This window comes from Neolamprologus brichardi, chromosome 1, assembly GCF_056152115.1.
Source record: "Neolamprologus brichardi isolate AB-2024 chromosome 1, ASM5615211v1, whole genome shotgun sequence".
In the NCBI taxonomy this organism is placed as follows: domain Eukaryota; kingdom Metazoa; phylum Chordata; class Actinopteri; order Cichliformes; family Cichlidae; genus Neolamprologus; species Neolamprologus brichardi.
The window spans coordinates 37,048,266-37,060,548 of NC_142104.1; the positions used below are offsets into that span (position 1 = coordinate 37,048,266).

General features: G+C 39.6%; 2 protein-coding genes across 2 annotated transcripts; both read right to left on the minus strand.

The window, feature by feature from the left end:
- Window positions 1-5,599: 5,599 nt before the first annotated feature.
- On the minus strand, window positions 5,600-6,834 carry LOC148106469 (PHD finger protein 12-like). Its single transcript, XM_087845061.1, has one exon. The coding sequence runs from the start codon at window positions 6,751-6,753 to the stop codon at window positions 6,211-6,213; it is 543 nt and encodes a 180-aa protein (XP_087701187.1). The 5' UTR covers window positions 6,754-6,834; the 3' UTR covers window positions 5,600-6,210.
- A 777-nt stretch (window positions 6,835-7,611) lies between these two features.
- Window positions 7,612-11,555, minus strand: LOC148106470 (uncharacterized). The gene is made up of 4 exons (XM_087845055.1): window positions 11,391-11,555; window positions 9,479-10,275; window positions 7,758-7,862; window positions 7,612-7,634 (listed from the first exon to the last, which is right to left on the minus strand). The coding sequence occupies exons 1-2, from the start codon at window positions 11,464-11,466 to the stop codon at window positions 9,665-9,667; spliced, it is 687 nt and encodes a 228-aa protein (XP_087701181.1). The 5' UTR covers window positions 11,467-11,555; the 3' UTR covers window positions 7,612-7,634; window positions 7,758-7,862; window positions 9,479-9,664.
- Between the last annotated feature and the right edge of the window lie 728 nt (window positions 11,556-12,283).

A 12,283-nucleotide genomic window follows, 5' to 3' on the forward strand; every position in this document is an offset into this window, starting at 1 on the left:
ATGGAGAGAGTTTGGTACCGTTGTTGGTTTGGTACCAAGCTAAAGCAGAAAGCTTGATGGCTGTAGTTAAGTATAGAGTACTTTAATCCAGTAATAAATGACTCTCCAAACCCCAAATTACCAGTTAAAACTGGGTAAAAAAAAGTGTCCAATGTTTATAAGTGACAGCTGTATTGAATTCTGTTTTTTTAAGTTCTGGTGGATGAAATTTTAATTTTAATAAAGTTTTGTATAGACATCCATAAACACAATGTTTTATCTGCCGAGTTATGAAAGGGCTTCCTTCCTGAGTCCTTAACAACTTTTCTTTATTCTGCTTATTAAATTTGTAAGGTTTTTGTTTGATTTATTATCGCACTGGAACTCAACATGTTTGAATTGCTCAATGAGAAATGTTGTCTTTTTGTTAATAAGTACTTTTACAGATCGATTAATGGCCAATTAGGTTTCTAATTCTTACATTTTAATTTCTAATCTAACTTCCTGTTCAGTGTCTTTCTTTTTATATATGAGGAAAATGGAAGGACTGAGCCCCAAAGAAGCACTGGTGAGGTGTTTGGAGAATTTCATTCTTTCCTTTATTTCCATAAAAGATGTCCTCTCCCTTTCTATCTTCTGAAAATATTATCTTATGGTTGCATATAAGCACCGTATGGTGTTCACTCTACTGTTATCATTTTAGTGACAAATTGTCTTTCTCAGAACTGAAAGTTTTCTTTTTGATTTGGAGGAATTTGAGTGAGAGAAGTTTCATCTGGCTAATATAGTTCCTTTTAATCTTCATCAAGGACACTACACCTGTTGCCTACTGGTGGTGGTCAGAGGGCCCAGTGGCGCCAGTGTCCGGCGGCCTCGCCTCTGTCAGTGCGCCCCAGGGCAGCTGTGGCTACAATGTAGCTGCCATCACCAGTGTGTGAATGTGTGTGAATGGGTGAATGACTGGATGTAGTGTAAAGTGCTTTGGGGTCCATAGGGACTAAGTAAAGTGCTATACAAATACATGCCATTTAAGGACTTTTGCAGAACAACAACAACAACTTCTTTTCTATGTCACTTTTATGGACACATTTTTAATCATATGAACACACAAAAATTCACAAATATGTAGAGCAACTTCTTGTGGTGCTTACAGATTTTAAAGCAGGTTTAAACACACACATATACTGAAGGATAACAGACCCCGACTGTAGGTATTTGTAGCTGGTTATTCAGAAAAAGGTTAAACAAAAACTACAGCTATAGTAGAACAGGGGCCTGTTATGTGGAGGAGCGTGTTGAAGACATTTTGGCTTCAGTTTGGGTGAGGGAAATTCCACTTCTTTATTAGACTGTTACTGCAGTAATTAACAGGTGTATGTGTTTGTGTGCCATATATTTATGAAGAGAGATATCCCATCCCTTACTTTATTCGTTCAAGTAACGAGTAAAGTAAGGGATTACTATTGCAAAAACGGTAATTAGATTACCGTTACTTTCCCGTAGGAACGCTGCATTACTGCGTTACTAAAACCGGGATTTTTTTGCGAGAATGTCTCATGACAGTGACGTAAGCAAGTGCCACGCTCGTGACAACAGCTGTGTGCAGATCAACAATGGATCATATATCGAGTGCGGGAGAGAGTATGAGCGTGCAGCGTTTAAAGCGTGGAAGTACTGACCTTACTTTGAGTTTGATTCCATAAAAAGTGACAAAAACATTAGTGTCCGTTGTGGGAAGAAAACTTCTTTTTACAGCGAAAAAAACCCCCCTAAACTTCCAAGCAAGCACCGAGTAGCTACCACGTAATGGGAAACTCACAGAGAAACTCGCGGATTCTTCCACTGACCGCTGCGGCACACCTGCACCAGGGTAACCCTCCGCCTACCCCACTCCTGCTTTACAGGTGAAAATAGAGCAACAGGACCGCTAGTCTTTGACTTTATTTATTTTCTGCTGTGTTTTACTTGCATCTATTTGAAAGACTGAGTGTAAACACAAAAAAAAAATATTTTATTTTATGTGCTGGAATGTGCAGAAAATAGGTTTAAATGTTAAACTAATTTATTCAAGTCAGAGAATGGTGCATATAATTAAATTTTTGCTTGATGCATAAAGTTAAAAGAGTAAAACTAATAAAACAAGTTTTAAAAAGAGACTTTTCCATTTGATTACATTTTGTATGATGGATTATGCAGAAAAAGTAGAATTGGGCTGAAAGATCTATCGCTTTATCACCTATTCAGGTTGTAAATCGTGTTTTTAAAAAGTAACTAAGTAACTAAGTAATTAATTACTTTTGAAAATAAGTAATCAGTAAAGTAATGGGATTACTTTTTGGGGGCAGTAATCAGTAATTAGTTACTGATTACTTTTTTCAAGTAACTTGACCAACACTGTTTATGAATGCAGCTTACTAAGCAAGCTTGCTGGTTTTAGCTGATAGTGGAGCACTCCAGCTGAAATACTTGTGGCTCCATAAAAAAGTCATTGGCCAAATAATAATGTCTTCAAATTGTCTCGTCCTAAACCAGTGAGGGACACACAATGACTACATACATGTTTTACATACAGTTTATGGCTGCAGCACATTCAGTAATTGATTTACTGGCATTACTGCTCAATAACAGTGTAACTCAGCTGTTCTATTGTTCCAACAACTCATTTATGTGATAATGGTAAACTTTGACCTCGGTCTATATCTAAACAGGCTTCTTAGATTCTGTCTCTTTAACCCTTAGATGCATGAGTGAGTGGATCAAAAATGACCTGCATTAGAATCTGTGTGTTGTTATGCTACTTTTGTCATCATTGTTTAGAATAATAATTTGGATTATATTTCTTACTATATTTTGGTCCACAGAAGAGTGATTTAATGTTTGAAATATTTTATATTTTTCACTTATTTTACATTTTTAATATATTTTTAAAACTGAAGGAAAAAAAATCTCATAATAGAACAATATCAACATCCATTTTGTGCGTATGTGCATGTTTGAGAGAGAATATGTGTGTCTGTAACTGTCGGCTCTCTTTTCTTGCATTGTCTCCTCACTGTACAGAGTTGTGACAAACCACCTGTTTCTGGCTGGAATCCCAGCACACAGGTACATTGCATTTCCCTCATTGACTGCTGACTTTACCATCTTTCTTACTTGGCTCTGAACTCTTGCTAACTTAGGTTGGAACTTGTCTGTTTTTTCCCCTGTGGCCGAGTTCTGGTTTATGCCACCCTACACCTTCCCACCCTTAGTGATCGGAGTTTGGGGGCAACATTCCAGTTGACTTCTCATGTGTGGTGTGGTTAGCTCTTTTGAGTGCTCAGTCAGGAAGAGCTGGCATGCATTGTTGATACAATTCTTTAATTTAATTTATTTTAAAAAGTCAATAATGGTGGTAATGTCAAGTTGTAGCACAGCACCATGGGCCACCACTGTGTTATACACTTGCAGAGGTATCACATCATGCTCAGGAGTACATCAGTGTTTCTTTTCTTGCTGCCCACCGTAAGGCTGCCATTGAATCCAAACTGTGCTGTAAAACTCCCAGGACTTGGGAGCCTTGATCAGAAGAAGGATGTCTGCCTTGTTCAGTTGTAGAGTCCCCCCAGTGGATAAGGGGCACACTGGAGAAAAAGTTAACTGTGGTGATGGTGCATCTTGTTTTTCTGAATCTACTGCAAAAATGAATGCAGGTCGTTTTAGACGTTTGAAGTTTGGGGTAGTAATACAAAAACTACAATTTTTGTAAAATGTGTAAAACGTAAGTTGAAAATTTCAATTGTATGATATCAGCAACATGTTTTTGAGGAATAGCTGGAACATGAAATGATGAAGACTTTTCGTTAATTAGATATTGCAAGAAAACAACCTCACTGGCCAACCACACGTATGTATCTAAGGGTTGAAACTGTTTTTAGACACTTGCCACTGTCTGGGAACATCCGGGCCCTATTCTTGAAAAGTTACCCCTTCCAGGTGCCTCTGAGCTGCCTACATAGCTAAACGCTAGACAACTAACAGCATAACATGGGTAAAATGTTAACAGCTGAATGGGATTAATTTGGCATGTTTTACTAACTAGCAGCGTAAAAAGTGAGCTGGCCCATGAAAGTCAATCACACTTTGAACCAGATGTTGATTCAGTGTATTCCTGCAGCATGTGCTCTCCGCTATCATTCAGATGTGATAGCAGTATCATCAGTAAAACCAGCTCCTGCGTTTCCCTCTGTGGTTTCCATGGTTACATTTGGGTCCATGGCAACAAGCAAAAAATGGCAACACATTACGAATGCCATTCTACTGAAAACAACAAAAGTAGCAACATCACTCACTGAATTAATGACTCTTTAGCTTCCTAATCAGATTTAGTCATTTGTTTCCTGATTGTACTGATTACATATTTGTGTTTCTCAGCGATATTTACAGAAAGGTATTGTGAAATAGACAGAAAAGAAACAAACACAAACAAAGAAGATATGGTAACTGACATGCCACAGTAGCATATAAATACATGGATGGTGAAAGAGAGGGGCTGCTAGTTCATCATGAGATGTCCCCAAGGAGCGTGAGCCTGTGTAAGTATAGTTAAGGTATGATTCAGCTCCTGATCTCTGATCCATTGCCAATCCTCCCCTACATCACCACGTGCTGGTCATAGTGGATGGTCTGATTTGGGGGGTTCTCTCTCTGTACTTTAGGGTCATTAACTCGTTAAATAAGGTTTTGAGATGACTGCCATTGTGAACAGGAGTTCTATGATTAAAATCAAATAAACATTTAAAATGTTTTATCAAAGAAAATCTGAAAATTTAAAGCCGAATGAAGCTTAATGTTAAATGTAAGACTTGACATGGTCTTCAATTGATGATTAAAGTCCTACATGTTTTCCTCAGCCCTCTAACTCGTGTCAAGTACTTTTCCCAAACCACTGGGTCGCAGCACAGTTACACTGTCGGTCTCATTCAGTAATAAAAGCAGATTGGGGCATCCTGCACTCTAGTGGTTGCAAAGTTGAACAACGCCCTACTCAAAAGAAGACAGCCACACACTGTGGCGTGAACTTACTTCCGTTCCACTTCATTTCCCTGTGTTACTTCTGGAAGAACTTTTACATACTCAGTACTCAGGGGTGGATCGAGAGAAATCTTCTTAGGGTGGTATGAGGGTGGCATGGAGATCAAATGGGGTGGCAAAATCAAAGTCTTTTTTTGACACATATGTGCTGTTACATTCTGCAATATGCATTATATATCATTAAAATAGTAAGTATACAAAAATGGAGTAACTATACACATGTTTCAAATAAATATACTACCAGTTAAAAACATGAAAATATTAGATGATTCATTACATGTCACACTCAGGACTTGGTGTGGGTCTGACTGCCATCACAGTATTTATTTGCAGACTGGTGGAAAAGTATATGAGTTGAAAAGTTTCATAGACACTTACAATCAACTCAACTGTGCCGACTGATTCACCTTTCTTCACTCATGTCCGGTTTATTTAAGATAGCTCTGGTCATACAAGTAGTTAAATGTAGGAATGATATACAAGTGCCATTTCTTTTCACCTTTAAAGCCTTAAAATCGTATTCTAAAGCACGATGATCCGCCCCGTCAGTACTGAACTTGCTGTCTCAGAAAGTGAAAACCAAACTAGAGCTCAAAGTGGACCTAGAACAAGGCTGAGTTTGTTCTTAGAAAATCTTTCTGTATTTACAGGTTTGAACAGACAAGCAGGTACAGACAAAGAGTGCTTATATACACAGCAGCACAAGATGTTAAAATGAGTGCTAAAACTCTACGGTATTTACAGATGGACTACAGCGAAAAGTACAGACTAAGAACAAGTCTGCAAAAGAAATTAGAATGTATGGAATTCAATACTACAAAGGAAAAAAACAAAAAATGTTTGTGCTAAATGGGCTGACTGACAAAAAGGTTACACCATACATAACTAATATACTGGCAAAAACAAAGATTCAGCGCAAAGAAGTAATGTTTGCTCAAAGTCCTAACGGTCCTAACGGTTACGTCAGTCATTTAAAAGGAAAAAAAAAAAAGAGATTGTCAATAATACTTCAAGTTCATGCAAAGATATAAACCATTTAAAAAAATAAAAAATAAAAAAAAAGAACTTTTCCCTGTTGACCAACCAGCTGTGCAGCTTTCCCTTCATCGTGACACAGAAGGTGCAAAATAAGAGGGAGGGCGGGGCTTCCTGTGCGGATTATGGAACAGAGTTAGAACGCAGTACGGGCACTTGGTGGGGAGGTACAGTCTCAGAGTCAGCCTCATCCTGGTTGGAAAACCTGCTCGTTGTGGCAGTGCTGGGTGGTGGTGGTGTGGAGGTGTTAGCGGTGGTGGTGAGGGTGGTGCTGATGACACTGCTGCTGCTGGTGTTGGTGCTTGTGCAACTGGCAGCAGGTGTAGTGGCCTGCTCCTCTTTGGGCTGCTTACTGGCAAACTCAGTGACGCTAAAGACAAATTGGAGGCAGCCCAGTTTGATATAGCTGCCATGGTGGAGCAGGGCCGTGCCCTCCCAGCCCGCCCCGCTGCCTCCAATTAGACTGGAGCTACTCGCTTTGCAGCTACAAGACGGCTCAGCACCACCCTGACATTGGCTACTCATCACTCCTCCTACTGGCAACAACCCCACCATGGAGTTGGCTCCCTCGTCCTCTTCCCGTTTCTTACTGCGACCTACGCAAAGAAGAAATGCAGCAGGTCTGAGAAAGACGTCTGTACAGACTAGTGTCACAGTAAACTCCATTAATGTGGAGACAATGCAACCATGAAAAGATTTCACTGATTACATTTTATCCACAAAATAAAAAATGAACACTTTGTTTTGAAAATGAGACTAAAATCATGTGGAAAGCTGAACTCTGGCAAACATGTTTTACACTCATCATCTATAAACACTTTCAGAGAAATTTGAATTAATGCTGTTTCACACTGCAGCTTTTTACTAATTAAACATCTGTCCAAATGATCTTTAATAACAGATTAAGACTGGAAGCTTTATGTGATACCATGCAAAATATTCCCAGGAGTTAAAGTCCAAAAAAAGTCACCTAGGATCAGGCAGTGCAATGACTCAAAGCACGTCAGCAAATCTGTCTGGTGGTTCTGCAAGCTGATGAATGATGGGGTGTTGTTAGTTTTTCCACACACTGCTTCTGCATCACTTCCCAGTTTTATATCTGTAGGAGTGATTAGCTCAGAGCAAAGCCACCAAACCAGGGGCCCTGGTACACCTGCTGTGTTGGCAGCTTTGCGTGTCACCAGTAATACCATCACACAGCTATATCCATTCATGCTAGCTGTTACGGTGCATGTATGTGCTGCAGTATTCTTCTGAACAATAGGTGTTGCCCATCCTCCAAATCAGCGCTGGTATAGAAGGAGAAGAAGTCAAAGTTGGAAGCCAAGGAATTTTAAAGCCAAGTTTCAAAGTTTCAACATCTCCCTCTGTGAAACCTGTGAATCTCTAAACTTCTGTACTGATATGATGTTAGGATGCCATTAAAAACAGACTTTAACCCAGCTGCAGCAGCAATGCAACAATCACTTTGGGAACAAAGAGCTGCTGGATCCTCTGATAGGCCAAGAACTTGATCATCTCTGTATCCAGTTTGTCCAGCTCGATCCCTGAACACACACACAAACACACAACCGCTCGAAGCTAATTACATCTTCGTGTGCTTCATAGCAGAACACAGCAATACGAAGGCTCTTAAACTGTCACATGTGGCCACAGAGTGACAAACTCACCCCCATCCTCCTCTTTTCCATCCTTCATGCAGCTGGACAGGTTGGTGATGGAGGACAGTGTGTTGGGCAGCAGTGAGTCCGTCAGTGCAGGAGCAACCTTTATGTCTGAGGGACAGGAGGCAAAAAAAAGACAAATTGATGAGATGAGATAAAAGAAGGACCAGAAAAAAGACAGTTTTTGATAGTTCACTATAAAGGAAAAAAGTGCACAGGAACTATTACTGAGATAGAAGGCAAAGCAAGTTGTATCTGAATAACTTTTGTTTCTTCATAACTCCATAACTGAAAATAAAATGTGCTCTTAAATGGCCATGTATCCTTTTGGTAAATGGGACTGCACGATACAAAATATGCAAGAAAACTGTTAGCACCATCGATTATGTCAGCAGTGAGTATTCAATTAATAGACAGTAAACATTCAAAAGAGAGAAAATTCAGGTCTTTTAAAATGAACTTTTCATTTGTTTCCACTTTAGAAAATGCTTGTTTTGATAGTTTAACAATACACAGTATCTGCAAAAAGAGCTCAACTCTTTCACTGTATTTACATCCCATATCACAATCACATTTCCACTTTCTTGAAGAAACATTTTCCTAAAGAGAAAAAACTGATAAATTATTAAAAGTAGAAATAACAGAATCACAATTTTAAGTGATCTGCCAAATAAAATAAGCTATGCATCCCATCCATCCTAGACTGAGGCATGAAATAAAATGACCTTCTTCCCATTTTCATGGAGCTCTTTCTTACATTATGAGGGGGGGAAAAAAGAGTTCTGACAGTATTGCATCTCCTGGATGAAGCAGAGTTGGTCAGTGTGCACGCGTGTGAATGCATGTGTGTTAAAGTGTGTGAGTGAATGTGTATAAGCCTTCAAACAAGCATGTAGTGCCTGCAGTGAAGAAAGGTGAGCATATAACTAGAGCTGTTCGATATAACGATATATATTGGATGACGATATAAAAACGTCTATCATTTCATTTTACGCTATCATTTGTTTCGTGGTGTCGCAAAATAAACTTTTTACGACGTTATTTTTTCATTATTTTGATGGTCACTGTAGTGGCTATATTCATTTCTTAAAGTTCTCTCTTTCTCTTATATTTACACATATATTTACCATAACCACACTACAGATAGACAAGCGCTTGTTTTTAGGCGTTGTCATTAGCAACAACAAAGGTAAAACCATTGCGTATTCGCTTGTTTATTTTCCACATAAACCTTTCACAATAAAGCTCAAGATCCTGTTGAGACCTTTCAAAATAAACTGAATCACGTAAAAGATGCAGAGTATTTATGGATGAGAAGCAAAAAAGAGCCGTCAGGTGCTAAAAAATAAACCTTAGACTCAAACATTAGAACAGGCTTTTCCCCGCAGCACACCGTGTAATAAATACTCACAAAGAAAACGGCGGCCATTACAACTTATGTCTAAAAATGTATCGTTTCATGCATCAGTGTTAAACTGAAAACACTTCACGCAAGTCGAGCTCCCCGAGATTCACAGAATTTACAGAAAATGTTACATTTTTGTAAATGTAACATTTACAAAAATGTAACATTTTTGGTTCATTTTACGCAGATTATATAATAAAGTCAGTCTTGTATTCCTTGCAGTCATATCAAACACACAGGCCAGCACCAAGAAATAAAGAAAAGTGCAAGACGCACTGAAAACGCTGACCGGTGTATCTCAATAATAAAAAAAACTACATACATATGTACAGAAATAACTCCTCAGACTAGCCGCATCATGATGGTCTCCGTGTAAGATGGAGAGGTGTTTCCAGCCTTTCCAGACACAGCGCAGAAATGAGGAGTTAGAAAGTTTGCTCCAAAGCACGAGGAAACATCCATATGTAACATCCATATTCCATATGTCCAGGAAAGGCTTCATTACTGATCACAGCCGGAGACGTTTCCTTGGTGGAGTGGGGCTCCTGCTGCTGCTCTCCTCCTCTGCAGGCCACCTCTTTGCACCCTGTGTAAACCTCTTCAGAAACTGGCAGAGCACCGACATGATTACTCTGCCGTCAGAGGTGTAGTCCGTAACTCTCCATCGATTTGTCATTTCCCTTTCCTCTGTGCAATACACAGTGGAAATGACTCTGGTGATGGTGTCGCCGTCGACATCCAGGGTGCAGACGCAGTTCCTCTGATCTGCCTTCAGGACAGAAAGATCTGCCTTCTCTGGAAGCAGAGGTGTGAGGAACCGTGAATGGAGGTGGGACCCTGCAGGCAGCACCATTAAGCCAGCTGGTGAGTTGGTAGGAGGAGATGGAGTGGTGTTCTCCAACTGACTCTCTGGCACATGGGTGAAAGGTGTCGTCAGCTGCAGTTTGTTAAAGAATCCCCTGAAGGCAATATAAGGAAACGCCTTCGTCCCCGTAACCAGGTTATGGTTTAACGAGAGGACCAGATTTTTCATAGAGTCCACATGGCTGGGGCTCAAAGGACGGTTCCTCAGGTTAGAGATGAACATCTGGCGTACGCTGACAGGACTCACCAGCTCAGCTAGGAGAAAACAAAAAGATCATCTGTGTTAATCGTGACATAATCAGACAAATTGCGGATTTAAATGTCAAAACTTTATATCATCATATGCTATTTCTACACACAGACAATGAGAGGCCCGCAGCAGAACTCACTCTTTATGAAAGCCTTAAGATTGGTAGAAGGTGAGAAAAATGGTTTTGCACTGTAAATGACTAAATTTCATGTTTTAAACCAAAGATCACAGCACCAAACTCTGCTTGTTAGCATGTTCAGACAGTAAAAATCTCCTGATGATAGAATTCATTTGCAAAATTCACATTTTAGCTGCATGTAAATTAAAAATGTACAGCTCATAGTAAAGAATAACTTTGTGTGATCTTGGTGACTGTGAACAACATTTCATGGTAAATGAATGTCATCCATAATATTTGTGAATTATGGACACATTGTCAGTAAGGCTGCATAGAGTTTCAGTGATGTTTAATAATGAATTCATGTTCAGCACTTATTCTTATTTTATTTAAGCATCAGTCTGTTGAAAATAAAACAGCTAAAGTCAGGTGAGAAACCTCCAACCTGCTTATTGCATGCACACAGTTTCAATTTCTCACCGAGCACATAACATACATCTGGACACCTGTACAGACACGGCAATACACAATGCACTCACATAAATATGATATACTTGATTCAGCATCAGTAGCCATAACTGATTTTGCACATAATGCGTGCAAGATCAAATTTTGGCCACATCTCCGAGGACTCCCTAACCTCCCTCAAAATTTCCCAGCTTTATAAACGCAACGAGTGCCTCTGTGAACTCTCGCAGCTCCATCGTGCTTCTATACAGATTCGTAATTTATTAACTTTATCGTCTAATTCAGGGCCAGTTGCTACAACATGTAAACTCAAACCCTCCACATACAAAAACAGGACTCCAGGATGACCGCACTGACGTCAGACTCCCGCAGGTTCTAATGACTGACGTCGTTTCCATGGCGCGTGCATTAAATTGAGTGTTTTTTAGCATTTTTCAAACCAAAATTGCGCAATTGTTTGCTGTTTGAATATTTAAGCAAACAAAAATGTTTGCTTAAATATTCTATTATACTTATTAGCTTACTGAGCTTTACCATAGCGCTCATCGAGAATACGGGTGACACCAATGGAGAGCAGGTACCGCTCACGCCGTACTCCACCGGAGCTCATTTTTGGGGTGTTTGAATCCTCGTTTCTTCACAGCTTTAAAACTTTGGAAACAAACAGGTTTTCACAGCACTATTAAACAAACCTCCTGCTCGCACTCTCATGTGAAAACCAAATTCGAATGTTGGCTTCTGCTTTTATACCTGCCGCGCTACATGTCATCCTCATCACCTTGACTCCAAGGGTCACGCAGGCGACGCGGAGTGATAAACATTTATGCTTTATTTATTCAGAATAAGTTTCCTATTATTATCAGATTTTTAAAAATAATAATTCTCATTTAGTTTCGCACTTTCTAATCATAAGTATTTTAATTATTGAATTATTGTAATATGTAATGTTTTTTTTGATCATTAATTCGTCTCTTTATAAACAACAAGTATAAACAACTGAAAGCCATAACGAAAACTCATCACGTTAATTAAGTCTGCTTATTTCCTTTGTTAAAATGAACTGAGTTAGTCTCTCCGTTTAAAAGAAAATGTTTTTAAAAATAGAAAAGAAATCACGTTCATGCAGGGAAAAATAAACAAAAATAAATAAATGAACGAATAAAAAATGAATATATAGGGGCGATCGTGGCTCAAGAGTTGGGAGTTCGCCTTGTAATCGGAAGGTTGCCGGTTCGAGCCCCGGCTTGAACAGTCTCGGTCATTGTGTCCTTGGGCAAGACACTTCACCCGTTGCCTACTGGTGGTGGTCAGAGGGCCCGGTGGCGCCAGTGTCCGGCAGCCTCGCCTCTGTCAGTACGCCCCAGGGTGGCTGTGGCTACAATGTAGCTTCCCATCACCAGTGTGTGAATGTGTGCGTGAATGGGTGG

Coding starts and splice junctions, on each gene's coding strand:
- LOC148106469 (XM_087845061.1), bottom strand. CDS start 6,753: ATGGAGTTTACTGTGACACTAGTCTGTACAGACGTCTTTCTCAGACCT.
- LOC148106470 (XM_087845055.1), bottom strand. CDS start 11,466: ATGAGCTCCGGTGGAGTACGGCGTGAGCGGTACCTGCTCTCCATTGGT. Junction 10,276..11,390: donor TATTCTCGATGAGCGCTATG/GTAAAGCTCAGT, acceptor GTTTTCTCCTAG/CTGAGCTGGTGAGTCCTGTC.